We start from the raw sequence: 14513 nt of genomic DNA, 5'->3' as shown, positions 1-14513 counted from the left end.
GAAAAAGACTCAGGAGAGCCCCTTCTCTCTTATTCCAGAGACCCCGTTTGAATAAACCTGAGACCTCCTTTAGAACAAGACTGACGACAACAGACTCCATTTCATGAGTGGCCTCCAATCCTAAATGTCTGAAGCCTTGTTGTTTACACAAAAGACTGGCTGGAGCTCATCACTTATTCTTCAACCTTCTCCACATCCCGCCATGGTAACATCACATCAGCCCGATGGTCCACACATCTGGACAACACTGCTTTGCTGCCCCAAGGAAACACCCCACACCCCACAAAACCACACTTCACGGTAGTTTAGCTGGTTCTCAGAGGACTGAAAAAATTTTCTATAGCTTTTATGAAATCAATGCCCGTTATCCTTTATGCAAACGCTTATGATAAATCCCTCTCAAAAATTTTTATTAACCAGGGCGCCTGGGCGGCTCAGTCGATTAAGCGTCCAACTCTTGATTTCGGCTCAGGTCATGGTCTCTGGGTCATGAGATCGAGCCCCGAGTGAGGCTCTGTGCTCAGTGTGGAGCCTGCTTGGGATTCTCTCTCTCTCTCTGCCCCTCCCCTGCCCATGCTCTAAAACAAAACAAAAAAAAGAAACATGCATACATCATAACAAAAAAACTGTATCCTGATGAACTTGTATTTTTCCACTTGGTAGATCAGAGAACCATGAGACCCAATGTTTCTCTTTTTAGCTTGGCGTCCAGAAAGCTAAGGTGGTATTAATTTGCAGTGACTATCCACAGTTGAGGTTTCTGATACAAACATCTTCCTTTTTTATGTTTAGGTCTTTACACCCCGCCCTTTTTTTTTAAAGATTTAATTTATTTATTTGACAGAGAGAGAGAAAGCGAGAGAGGGAACACAAGCAGGGGGAGTGGGAGAGGGAGAAGCAGGCTTCCCGCTGAGCAGGGAGCCCGATGCGGGGCTCGATCCCAAGACCCTGGGATCATGACCTGAGCCGAAGGCAGACGCTTAACGACTGAGCCACCCAGGCACCCCCCCCCCCTTTTTTTAAATACAACAATCAACATTCCTTATGATTTGTTTTAGTAATAATGAAATATGTTTGTGCATTAATGAGATAAGCTCTGAATTACTTCATCCTCTGTAATTAACCGTGTTTTCCCATTATTCCAAAACTAAGAAGTTGTATAGAGAACATACTAAATGTATACTGAACAGAACCCTCTCCTGTGTCCTCCCAAGGGAATTATATTCAGGATCCATTTATAGGAACAGCCTAAGGGGAGGGGGGGAACGTCAAACAGTGTGGCATGACAGGAAATACTAGTGATAATAAAGAGTAAGACTGAAAATAACAGTGCTTATCTTTTCAGAACATTTAACAACCGCAACTTTTTTTTGCCATTTTTTGAGTGTGTGGTAGTAATGTATTTCTCAAACATATCACTTCTGACATATGACACCTTCTTCTCCTTTCCCTAATCTTTCCCTTTCTTTGTCATTTCTAGACCCTTCAGGGGAAGAAAAATTCCGTATTTTCGCTTTGTATTAGTTCCAACATGAAATATTTCTTTAAAAACGTTGAGTACCTGCTCTATGTTAGGAAGTACATCATGACCGAGACAGAAATGGCCCCTATCTTCATGGTGCGCACATTCCAGTGGAGCTTTAATGCACAGACATCCCTGTCCCTTCCTGGTGTCCCTGGCAAAGCTGCCCCTGTCCCTTCCTGGTGTCCCAGGCCACCAGCACCATTTGTTCCAAGTGCCACATTGACTCACGGTGGACACAGTATTCGATGATTTAATGTTAACTTGGAGAAAAAAAAATCTGGAAGATAGAGTCTGCACAGTTTCAGGGGCCTCCTTAATTACAGCATGAATGGAAGTGAGCCCGCATCACCATCCCAACCTGAGAGCCTCTGTACTCACTTGTAGATTCCAGGCGTTTGACATCTCTCGACGTTTCTAAGAAATATCGCCGAAGAACAAAGAAAAGGATGCCAAGGGGAATCAGAGGTATCGCGATCCACGGGATCACCGCCACCGCCACGCCCACCACACCAAGAACTTGTAGAAACGTCTGAAATAGGGAAAATAGATACAGAGGCCTTCTTATGAAGAATTCTCTTCAAACGTAGACTGTAATGGGTTGTTTTGTTCGGATTCAACTCCTTTCTTCCAAAGACTTGTTGGAATGACAGGGAATGCTTTCCCATCAAAGAAATAACAATATGATAGGTGGTCCTGATGATAGTTATTGCATACTTGCAACGTGCCAAACACAGTAAGAAACTTTCTAGATATGAGTTCTTTTACTATGGTCAGTAGCCCTAGAGGAGTGGCATTACAATCTTCCCTATTTAACAAATGAGGAAGTTTGAGACTCAGAGAGAGCAGGACTTGAATCCCAAACTATCACGGGTTGGTAGATATTATCAGGGAAATCAGCAAGTGGGAATCACAGAGGAGGAATCCATAAGACTCAACTATACATGTAGGGATAAAGAAGTGGTTAATTACAAATTCAGTGGAAAAATTTAACTGTTTACCTTTGGAAGTGGGGATTCCTCTTTCTTGGCTTTCTATCCACAATTAACACTTACTGAGTGCTCACTGCGTACAGGACTACCCATTATATATTTCACGTGTATTAACTCATTTAATCCTCAGAATCGCCCTACAGAATACTAGTACTATCTCATTTTACAGACGGAGACTGAAGCACAGGGAGAGGAAAAGCAACTTGATCAAGACTGCAAAGCATTAAGTCACTGAGACAGAGAGCCTACATCATTAGCCATCATGATATATTTAAGCTGGTCCTCAATATAATCCAACTTTTTATTGTTCAGGAATACATTCTTGACTTAATTGAGCCCCCTAATTTGTCCTTAATTTTTCCTCTAAAGACCTTACTTAAGGAATTTCAGAGTTCATCAGCATGCCTCATAAAGAAAGAGAAACACAATGCAACCCATTTTTGATATTTCTTAGAAATCTGATGAAGAATTTTGATAATAAGGAAACGCAAGGTCTTAAAATTTTTTTAAGTTTTATCATCTGGGCCAACAGACACATGAAAAAGTGCTTGACATTACTAATCATGAAGGAAATGCAAATCAAAATCCACAATGAGACATCATCTTCTACCACTCAGAATGGCTAGTACCAAAAACACAAGAAATTACAAATATTGGTGAGGATGTGGAGAAAAGAGAACTCTCACGCACCATTGGTGGGAATGTAAATTGGTGCAGCCACCGTGGAAAACAGAATGCAGGCTCCCCAAAAAATTAAAAATAGAAATATCATGTGATCCAGCAACTCTACTAACTGGGTATTTACCCAAAGAAAAGGAAAACACTAATTTGAAAAGAAACGTGCTCCACTATATTTTACCACAGCATTATTTCCAATAGTTAAGCTATGGAAGCAGCCCAAGTGTCCCTCAATAGATGAATGAATAAAAAAGAATGAGGTCGTGCCGTTTGTGACAACATGGAAGAATCTAGAGGGCATTACGCTAAGTGAAGTAAAGTCAGACAGAAACAAATATTATATGATTTCGCTTATATGTGGAATCTAAGAAGGAAACAAAAAGCAGAAATAGATCCATAAACACAGAGAAATGATGGTTGCCGGAGGGGAAGGGGGTTGACAGGCAAAATGGGGGAAGGGGAGTGGGAGATACAGGCCTCCAGTTATGGAATGAATAGGTCACAGAGATAAAAGGTGTGGCATAGGGAAGAGAGTCAATGGCACTGCTGTGGTGTTGTATGGTGACAGATGGGAGCCATACACGTGAGCACAGCCTAAGTGCAGGGCGGGAGCATCGCTACGTTGCACACATGAAACTAAGGGAACACGGTGTGTCAACTATACTTCAATAAAACAAAGGCTAATCCTTGATGCCCCATTTTTATAGGCCAAGCCATCATATTTCTGAAATAAAGATTTCAAATGAAAATATGACAAAAAATTGTTTTACTGCCAAAACAACAATAAATTTTGTCTTCTGGATATTAAATTTTCTATCATTAGGATAAATATTTACAATCTTTATTTCAAAGGCTAATGATGGTAACAAGAGCAGGCGCCACGTGTCAGGTGTGAACTGCACACACGGAGCTGAGTGGGGTTCTAGGAACACTCAATCACGACCTCGATCCCAGGAGATCATTTTACCTTGGGAAATGATATTGGTTAAAAAGACCAGGAAGCAAAGAAACCCAAGTCACTGCATGATGCTAACTGAAGTATCCATCTTTGTCAGGAAAAGTAGGACATCATGGTGCATGACTTCAGGGGATATGAATGCAAACAACACTTCGCATCTGCCTGCTAGGACACTGGGGTCGTCGAGTGGTGGGAATGGGCGAGTTCGCATGGCGTGGGCCAAGGCCTCCGAAGTTTGTGAACTCAGATGGATACAAACCCAGAGCCATGTGCACAAGCCACAGAGGGCTGTGGAAATACAGGGAAGAATCCATGAACACAGTTTAGAAGGTTCCGTGACTTATGACCGAATTTCACAGGCCAGTTTAACAAACAAAGAGCGGCAATGAATAACTTGCAGTAGTAATCACAGCTGACGGACACGATGCCCAAGAGGGAGCCGGGCTGCAAAGGTTAACCTAGGTTGTTCTCTGGTCTCTCAGAAGGCGCCAGCCAGGGCAGCAGGCCCCAGGGCACATCTCCGAGGAAAGGATTAGCAGGGTAATGCCTGACAGAGACACAGGTTATCATCTCCCAGCTATTTCAAATCAGTTTTCTCAGAGCATCCTCACAACCAGCTTCTGAATGAAAAAAGTAGGAGTTGTCATTTCCATTTGCAGATAAGGGATATGAAAGCTAGGAGGTTAAGTGGTGGTCCCAAGTTCTCCCGGGATGTTGCTGTGTTACGGAGAAAGCCAGGAACAGTGCCTGGGCAGGGAATCCTGCAAGCAGCAGGTGCATGGGGGAAGGAGGAAACTTCCAGAACTATGAATGTGTGGACAGGAGCCCCGGGGAATCAAACTGCATTATTTTGATGTAGACTCATGTGCTTTTATGGTTTCTGCCAGTCCCCAATGTGGTATCCATACAAAACCCAAAGTGAAGAGGCATGGAATTCTGAAGGAACAAAGTCCAATCATAAATGGAGGAAACAGGGCTGTCTGGGCCTCTCTGCTTTCATACCTACACCTGACCAATTTCTGACAGCTACTGTATTAACTGATGTATCCCACCCTCTTACACCAACTAGGAAGCCAAGCTTCTTCCTTCACGCTCATGAAGAGGGGCCCTTCTAGCTCCTTCTATGTCTGGTCTTAAGTAATCACTAGGCTTGCCACTATTAGTTGTCAGGAAAAAAAATATGAGATGTTGTTAATCATAAAAACATACAAATTTACAATTTTTCGGATGCCTGGGTGGCTCAGTGAGTTAAGCATCTGCCCTCAGCTGAGGTCTTGGTCCCAGGGTCCTGGGATCAAGTCCCGAGCTGGGCTCCCTGTCCAGCGGGGGGAGTCTGCTTTTCCCTCTCCCTCTGCCCCTCCCCTTGGCTTGTGCTCACACTCTCTCTCTCAAATAAATAAAAATCTAAAAAAAAATTGACAATTTTTCCAGCAGACTAACATCATTTGATTGAACAATTATTCACCTGTTCCAACTACCTGGCTCTCCCTAGGGTGGGGTCCTTTTATGGCTAACCCAGCCCAACAAATTACCCGGGCAGCAGAGGTAAGCTCAAAACACAGGGCTCCACTGGGGCTGTACCAATGCTCTCTTTTCTTGGGTAGCCATTGAGGACCACTAACTGCTGCTGCTCTCAGAAACTCCCAAGTTAGGTTAGGTCTTTCAGATTTGATGCCCCCAAATTCTGAAGCAATTCCAAGAGGGTTTCTGTAAGAGTTTATTTCTATTTGTGGGTCTTGCTATAGCCAGCCTCACAGTGAATTAGTTGTTATACTATACTGTAAAAACATAAAGTGCAGGTTTACATTTATACATACTTACGTATAGACATATATTAATCTTTTACTGCCAGCAAACTTTTTTTAAGTAATCTCTGTGTCCAACGTGGGGCTCGAAATCACAACCCTGAGATCAAGAGTGTCATGGTTTACCAGGTGCCCCCTGCAGGCAAACTCTTTATGGAAGTTGGCAAGGGATAAAAACGGTATCCAAGCAAAAAAGGTAATATTCTGAAGGGGGAAACAGAAGATTCTGGTGGACAACAAACCCCTATCCCTTCCTTGAAGGGATCTCATTTCTTCCTTCCATATTCTCAGGAATTCCAAGGAGCCTAATGCAAGGTACACACTCATTTTCTCCCATCTGATTGGATTCCAAGCCTATTTGATGACCCACGCCCTCAGCCAGTGCTTCTGTGCCTCTGATCATGCAAAGGCACAAAGAGGCAATGTTCTACACACAGCAAGAAACACACTGACCCAGAAGCACCTGAGCCAATCCTTGATGCCCAAGATCTAAGGGTAATCGTTATTTGGATAGGCTTGCATCCCAACTGGAACATACCAGTTAGGGACTCGATCCGAAATCTCTGAACCCACAGGAACAAATACAAACAATTCTTGTATGTCGTTCACTTGAGAGGACATGTGACTTTTTCTAATTCAGAGTAATTCTGCAGCTTACAGAGAAGGTCAGCCAAGGCCTGGAGGGAAACTGCATTCGCCTGGCACTGTGCTATCTGACAGGGTCTAGGACAACCCTCTTGAATAGGAACAGGAGAAGTAACCCATTTCACCATTTCATCTTCACTGGGATATCCCACCAACATAAAAGGCTGAGGGGAGGTAGTGGGAATTAAATGAGATAATGTATATAAAGTGCCTAGCAGTCCAAGCTTAACATCCTAAGCACCATTATGATTACCCTTTCGTGTGCTCTGGAAGCCAGGACCAGAAGAGGAGGGATGCTGCAGATTTATGGGCCCAAAGAATCTTAAAAATATCATGGAAGTTGGATCCTGAGACATGGCTCACTCTAACCACTGGCGCAACTTAGTACTACCCAGAGACTCATCAGAGCAGAAGTTATTGCCCCCTGCATGTGGTGATGTGACTGAGTACCAACGTGACTGAGGCTTTTCTTTGGCTATCATATCTGAGGTCTATTTTGTGTGAATATGCACGTTTGACATAAGATGACCAATAAACCTCATATGTATTACATTTTCGGTCCTCTCTGTTTTCACCCGTCCTGTAGGCCTCCCAAAGATAACCTCAGGATAATGGAGGCAACTCCACATTTTTTGAGATCTTTCTTGTCTTATTCCGTATTCTTTTTCTGCTTCAAGCCTCACTTGTTTGTGAAGACTTCCCGCCCTGAAACTGCTCAGCATGTCTGGGAGAGTAAGGAAAAAGGTGGAGAACCTCCGAATCAACCAAACCAAACCAAACGCCAGATTATTCAATATGGCCAAAGGAAGAGACCAACTTGGCATCTTCTATTTATTTCATGCATCCTGAACCGGTGTCGGTATCAAGAGAAATACAAAAGCAAGATTTTGTGCACTATTGACTCCCAGGAGATTTAGCGGTGTCCACTGCAGGCTGGCCTTCTTGGTAAACAACCACACTGGTTCGGATACCAGGAGGACCCTGTCCCCGTCCCCTGTGGAACAGATGCCTAAGGAGCCTCTCTTCCTCAGAAAGAAGTGTCCTATGAGCCGCCGTTCTTTCTGATTAAACCACATGGGCATCTAAATAAACTGTTAATGCAGTTTACAAAAGCAATAAAGGAAAAAACAATGCTTATGAAAAAATTTAACTGCTTTGTTTGAAAAACTGCCCAGTTACAAATCTTGAGAAAAACGACATTGCTTTATTGCTAGTGCTGATGGCAAATTTCCTCATAACACTGAAGAAAATCTCCATATCTCCTTAACAACCAAAGAAAGAGGGTGCCTGGGTGGCTCCGTCCTTAGGCGTCTGCCTTTGGCTCAGTTCATTCTCCCAGAAGCCTGGGATAAGCCCCGCATCAGGCTCATTGCTCAGCAGAAAGCCTGCTTCTCCCTCTCCCACTCCCCCTGCTTGTGCTCCCTTTCCTGCTGTGTGTCTCTCTGTCAAATAAATAAATCTTTGGGCGCTGCGTGCCTCAGTCGTTAAACATCTGCCTTCGGCTCAGGTCATGATCCCAGGGTCCTGGGATCGAGCCCCACATCCGGCTTCCTGCTCCACGGGAAGCCTGCTTCTCCCTCTCCCACTCCCCCTGCTTGTGTTCCTGCTCTTGCTATGTCTCTCTCTGTCAAATAAATAAATAAAATCTTAAAAAATAAATAAATAAATAAATCTTTAAAAACAAAAACAAAATAAAACAAGGAAAGATACAATTGCCTTACACACACACACACACACCCCCCCCCCCCACCCCCGCCAACACCAACAATGGATAACATTCCGCGAGGCTTGCCATGTGTCCAAGCTCTTCGGTATTTCACATGCTTTATGTCATTTCATCCACACATTCAATCAGAGCAGGAGGGATTATCACCTCCACCCACAAAGAAGGAACTGATGCTCACTGATGCTCAGAGAGGTTTAGGGATTTGTCCAAAGTTAATAATAATTAATAATAATAGTAAATTAATTATAATTATAATTACAATCTTATAATCTTATAATCTCTGCATGATATTGCACTCCATATAAAGATTCATACTTTAAAATACCTAAATACACTCCTGTTTTATGTTTTCCCTTTCTTTTGCATTGTCCAGGTTTTGTGGGGTTTCTTGTGGTTGTATCTGGTCTTTCCCATGAGGTGCTCAGTCCTAGATTCCCAGCTCCTAGGGAAGAGCAGCCTGCTCATCTCACAGAGCAGAGCTGATCATTAAAAAGGTCCTAAAAATGCTTGCTAATAGAACACACAAACACATGTTGATTTAAGAAATACCGTTTGAATAAGGAAAAAAAAAAGTTTCATAAGATGAGGTGTAAGCCCAGAAAGCAAACGGATTTGGGGGAAGTTGGGGAAGAGCCAAATTTAACTGAAATAAATACACAAAACCCAAAAACACAAAATGAGACTATTCTACATGCTTCGTATTTGTATTTGGATGGTGCTGAAAACAGTTTCCCCAGGACGTGTCTTCCTCTAGAATTAATACTGTATCCCTCACCTTACAGATTTTAAAGTATTTCTTTCACAAGCACAAGTAATAAAAAAAGGACTGGTTTGTCTGTTTAGCATTTAACGACCCAACTGCTTACAGCCCTGTAGGAATTCCTAGGTATCTACCCACAATTTACTTTAAACTTAATTCCATGGGAGTCTGTTCCTGCTAGTCTTTGTGAAGCTTGTGCCAAGGAACATGTTTCCTATAAACAGCAGTAAAAATGTATTCTTCTTATTTTATGCAAATAAATATGTCATCCATACTTCTGGCTCACCCCATTCTTATTTGAACTCTTGCTTGCTCTCAGGCTTCTATTAGGCACAAAGTGAAATATGTATTTAATCAGAGGGCCACTTAGTCAGTAGACAGTACTTTTATTATGTGTTTACAGTATTAAAAAATAAAATCAGGATCATTAAGATTGCTAACACCTCAAAGGAATTTCAAAGCTTTGAATTCTGCTGTCAGTCAGACTCTTATAAATTCTGTTCCAAGTTCTGATAAGTACAAATCATCCAGATTGCCTTAAACGATTACTGATTTTGCAGAAGATAGGACTTACGTGCAATAAACAAAGCAAGATTCACTTCTTGGCAAGAAAACACGGCAAGATTTTCTTCTGATTTAGAGAGAAGAAAAAAAACGATGCCTAGTTTTTAATCAGTAAGCTGTTTACTGATGTGGGTGTAGGAGAGATTCTTCTACCTATTTATTCTGGAAACATATGAGATAAAAAAAATAAGCTTTCAATGAAATGACTATCACACAGATTATGCTGCTGCCTAATACAAGATTCTTGTGGAAGCAGTAAAATTTTGAACAGGCTATACAAACTCAATCTATTAAGAACTAAAATGTAATTCCCATCACCTCCTCATTACTCTTCAATTACTGGATATATAAAAGCAAAGGGAAAAATATAGAAGGCTCCTAAATATAAGCTACTAACCCTTAACACCAACCTATGGTTCATATTAAGTCTGCAGGTGTAAGGGACATGCTTTTACAGGCACCTTGCCTGTCTTGGGGAGTTGAGAAATCAACTCTGGTTCCCAGAGCCCTCCTTTGTCACTTGTCTCTTTTGACTTCACCCAACTCAATCAGCTCCGTTACATCAGAACTTTATGGAACACTGGTGTGTCTTATTTGTATGAAGACATCTATACAATCTCTCTTTAAGATTAAACTTTTCTAACTTTCCTTTACTTGAGATACACTAATCACTCCTTTCACCCACCATTTGTTGGTCTTGGATGTTTTTGTATCCACACCAGCTCTTAATCCTGAGTCATAGCTAACGCCACTGAGAAGTGGATGGGTGGTGTTAGGCTTACAATTTATTAACCAACACAATAGAAAGCATTAGGAAAACACAGTGCACTTCCTCCCTTTTTCTTTTTTCTTTTTTACCTTCAGCGTATCTCCCTGGTCAATAGCTTCCTTTCTACCTTTTCTTACTTTTATAGCTTATTTTGAAATTCAAGGATGGAGACCATTTATATGCTTTTAAAAGGCACACCTTAAAAATAAAGGTGGAAAGAAAAGGTTGGAAAATGGTATCCCATGAAGACACTAACCCAAAGAAAGCTGGAGTATCTATCTCTACCACACCAAATAGAAACGTTTAAGTTAGGATGCATTCCTAGAAATAAAGGAAAACATTTCAGAAGAATACTTGGTCAATTTATCTATAAGATACATTAAAAAAAAAAAAACCTAAATTTATATACACCTAATAACACAGCTCCAAAATATATAAAGTAAAATCTGACAGAACCCAGGAGAAACAGACAAATCCATAACCATAGTGGGGGATTTTAACCAACATATCTCAGTATCTGATAGAATAAGCAGATAAAAATAAAAACATAGAGGATGTGAAAACATGAGCAAACTTGATCTGATTGAGATACAATACTGCAGCCAATAACTGTACAATACATCCTTTTCAACTAAATAATATACTATGCTATAAAGCAAATATCAACAAACTTCAAGGGCCAGAAATTATACAGAATATATTTTGAACTAAATGTATTTAACAAAAAAATCCATTACCTAAATATAACCAGAAAGTCACTAAACATTTGGAAATTCAGTAATACACTTCCCTAACATCTGGTTCAAAAAAATTATAATAAAATTAAAAAGTATCTTGATATAAAAGAAAATAAAAATCTGCTAACATTAAAATTTGAGGTCTGCAACTAAAGCTGTGGTTAGGGTAAATTTCTATCTTTAAATTTTTTTTTTTTAAAGAAGGACTATGGGGGATACATGGGAAATCTCTATCTTTCTCTTATATTTGCTGTGAACCTAAAGCTGCTCTAAAAAAAATAAAGCCTTATTAAAGGGAAAAAAAAAAAGTCTACAAGTCAAGGGTTTAAGAGGTATCTTAAGAAAAACAACAGCATATTAAATAAAGTATACAGAAGAATGAAAGAGAAAAGTAGACATTAATGAAACAGAAAACTAACTTCCAAGGAGAAAAATCAACAAACCCAAAGCTTGACTCTTTAAAAGCACCAATGAAATTAATACACCCTTACCAAGACTGATCAAGAAAAAAAAAAGGGGAAAACAACCATTATCATGAATTAAAAGGGGATAACACAGCACAGGTATTAAAAAGAGCATAAGATAAACACTGTACTGATAAATTTTTAGAAGAATTTTGTAAGGCGGCTCCATGCTGGGCAACGTGGCACCTGAACTCACAACCCCGAGATCAAGACCTGAGCTGAGATCAAGAGTCCAATGCTCAACCAACTGAGTCACCCAGGTACCCCTAAATTACAAAGTTTTACTGTAAAGGAAAAATTTCTTGAAAAATTATGTAGAGACTGACATAAGAAGAGAAAATCTGAATAATTCCGTATCAATTTAAAAATCTGAATGCATAATTTTGTAACTTCCCATCGAAGTTTTAGGCCCAGATGGCTTCACAAGTAGATTATGCAAAAAAATTATACCAAATTCTTTCAGAGAATTTGGTCCACGTTCATCGTGATATAAAAACCACACAAAGGGGGGCATCTGGGTAGCTGAGTCGGTTAAGCATCTGACTCTTGATCTTGGCTCAGGTCATGATGTCAGGTCACGAGACTGAGTCCCTGTATTGGGCATGGAGCCTGCTTAATATTCTCTCTGTCTCTCCCTCTGCCTCTCCCCCCCCACCCTGGGTGCATGCATGCGCTCTCTCAAAACAAATAAACAAACAACAAAAAAACCCATATACACACACACAAAGAAATTTTAAAAAAGAAAAATTATAAAACAAACTGCCTTGGGAACACTAAACAATATACCAATAAACTCAATCTAACAATATAAAAAGGATGCTCATGTCACAATCAAATTGGCCTAGGCAAGCCAGAAATCCGCAGGGCAGGAGATTAGAAAGATGGGCTGGAGCTCTTGGGTAGAAGATGATAGTGTTATCCACAAGCAGAATTTGTTTTTCTTCAGGGAAGCTTTAGCTCCCAAGGCCTTTCAACTAACTGAAGCAGGCCCACACAGACTGGCGAAAATAATCTTCCTTAAAGTCAACTGATTATGGACTCCAATTACATCCACAGCAACCCTCAGATTACTTTCTGATTGAATAACTGAGGACTGTACCCTAGCCAAATGGACACCCAAAACTGACCATCAAGAAGAGGAAATACTTCCCATTTTGTTTTTATAAGGCCCATATAACTCTGATACCAAAAGCTGACAAAATATCTCAGGGAAAAGCAAATTGATGGCCAGTATCCCTCATGAACAATTATACAGGAATTCTCGACAAAGTATTAATAAATTGAATGTAGTGATACATGAATAAAATGTGACAAGATAATCAAGTGGTGTTTATTCCAGGAATATAAGGTTAATTTAACCTGTAAATATCAACTGGTATAACGTATCATGTTAAAAGAGTAAAGGCGAATAATCATGTATCTGAAGAGATGTAGAAAAAATATTTGTTGAAATTCAACATCTGTTCTTTAAAAAAAGTAAAAAGTAACTCTCACCAAATGAGGAATTTTAAAAAAACTTTTAAAATCTGGTAACAGATATCTACCCCCAAAATTGCAGTTAACATCATTCTTAAGGGAAAAATATTAAAAGATTTTGGTTTAAGATTATGAGACAATCTTATCTCACCATTTCTATTCAACATTGTACTGAAGCTCTAGCTCTCCATCCACAGCAGTAAGTTAAGAAAAGGCAAAACAAGTCATATATTTTAAATAAAGAAGTAAAACTATTATTATGAACAGCTGACATGATTGTATAAGTAGAAAATTCTATAGAAAACAAAACAAAACAAACACCAACTCCAGGAAATGCAAAATGAGCTCACAAGTTCAATGATACAATGCCGATTTACATAAATCAGCTGTGTTTCTGCACATTAGCAACAAGCAATTGGAAAATGATATTAAAAACAATCCCACAAGTAGAATTAAAAAACATCAAATAATCAGGAATAAATTTAACCAGGAGTGCAAAATTTTTATACAAAAATCTACAAAACACTTCTAAAATTAAAGAAGACCTGTACAAGAGGAGATACAAACCACATTCATAACTGAAAGATTTAATATAGTTAAGATTCACAGACCCCTCAAATTAATCTACAGCTAAAAGGAAGTATCAAAATCCCAGCAGGCTTATTAAAAAAACAAATTAAAAGGCTTCTAAAATTTATACATAAAGGATCTAGAACGATCAAAACAACCTTGACAAAGCAGTACAAAGTTACTAAATTTCAAGTCTTACTAAAAGGTGCAACAACCACAACCTCAGTGTGGGTGTAAGGATAGATAAACAGATCAGTGGAACAAAATAAAGAGACAGACTTGCTCACAAACAGTCAAATGATTTTTAACCAAGGTGTAAATGCATAAAAGTCTTAACAAATGTGAATAAAATAACCGGGGAGAAACAAACAAGCAAACAAAAATGAACCTCATTTGATACACAAAAATTAATACAAGATGCCTCAATTTTTAAAAAGGTAGGACAAGAAAGTTTCTTCACACCCCTTAAAGATACAAAAAGATTTCTTAGGACACAAAAAACATGGACTACAAAAGAGAGGAAGGGAAAAGGCAAAAACATCTGACTTCACAAAATTAAAACTTGTTCTTCATTAACAATATAAAGAGGCAAACCACAGACTGGAAGAAAAGTATTCAAAAAAGGCCCAGATTAAACTAGCATTTTTAAAAAACTAGTATTAAGAAATATATACAGGGGAGGTCGGCACCTGGGTGGCTCAGTCGTTTAGCGTCTGCCTTCGGCTCAGGTCGTGATCTCAGGGTCCTGGGATCGAGCCCCACATCGGGCTCCCTGCTCCGCGGGAAGCCTGCTTCTCCCTCTCCCACTCCCCCTGCTTGTGTTCCCTCTCTCTCTATGTCTCTCTCT

The 14513-nt window shown here is 40.0% G+C and overlaps 1 protein-coding gene across 3 annotated transcripts in view; it reads right to left on the bottom strand.

Annotated features, from left to right (window-relative positions):
- Positions 1-14513, bottom strand: part of ABCC4 (ATP binding cassette subfamily C member 4) — a 241363-nt gene that overhangs the window by 56177 nt on the left and 170673 nt on the right. For all 3 annotated transcript variants that reach the window (XM_032402753.1, XM_032402752.1, XM_032402754.1), the window contains one exon: positions 1904-2054. In XM_032402753.1, the coding sequence (XP_032258644.1) occupies positions 1904-2054 (151 nt within the window). The remainder of the gene's footprint in view (positions 1-1903; positions 2055-14513) is intronic.

This window comes from Phoca vitulina, unplaced genomic scaffold (genome assembly GCF_004348235.1).
Source record: "Phoca vitulina isolate PV1807 unplaced genomic scaffold, GSC_HSeal_1.0 scaffold5, whole genome shotgun sequence".
Taxonomy (NCBI): Eukaryota; Metazoa; Chordata; class Mammalia; order Carnivora; family Phocidae; genus Phoca; species Phoca vitulina.
Note: the sequence above shows the minus strand (reverse complement) of the source record. Positions and strands in the feature narration are given on the sequence as shown.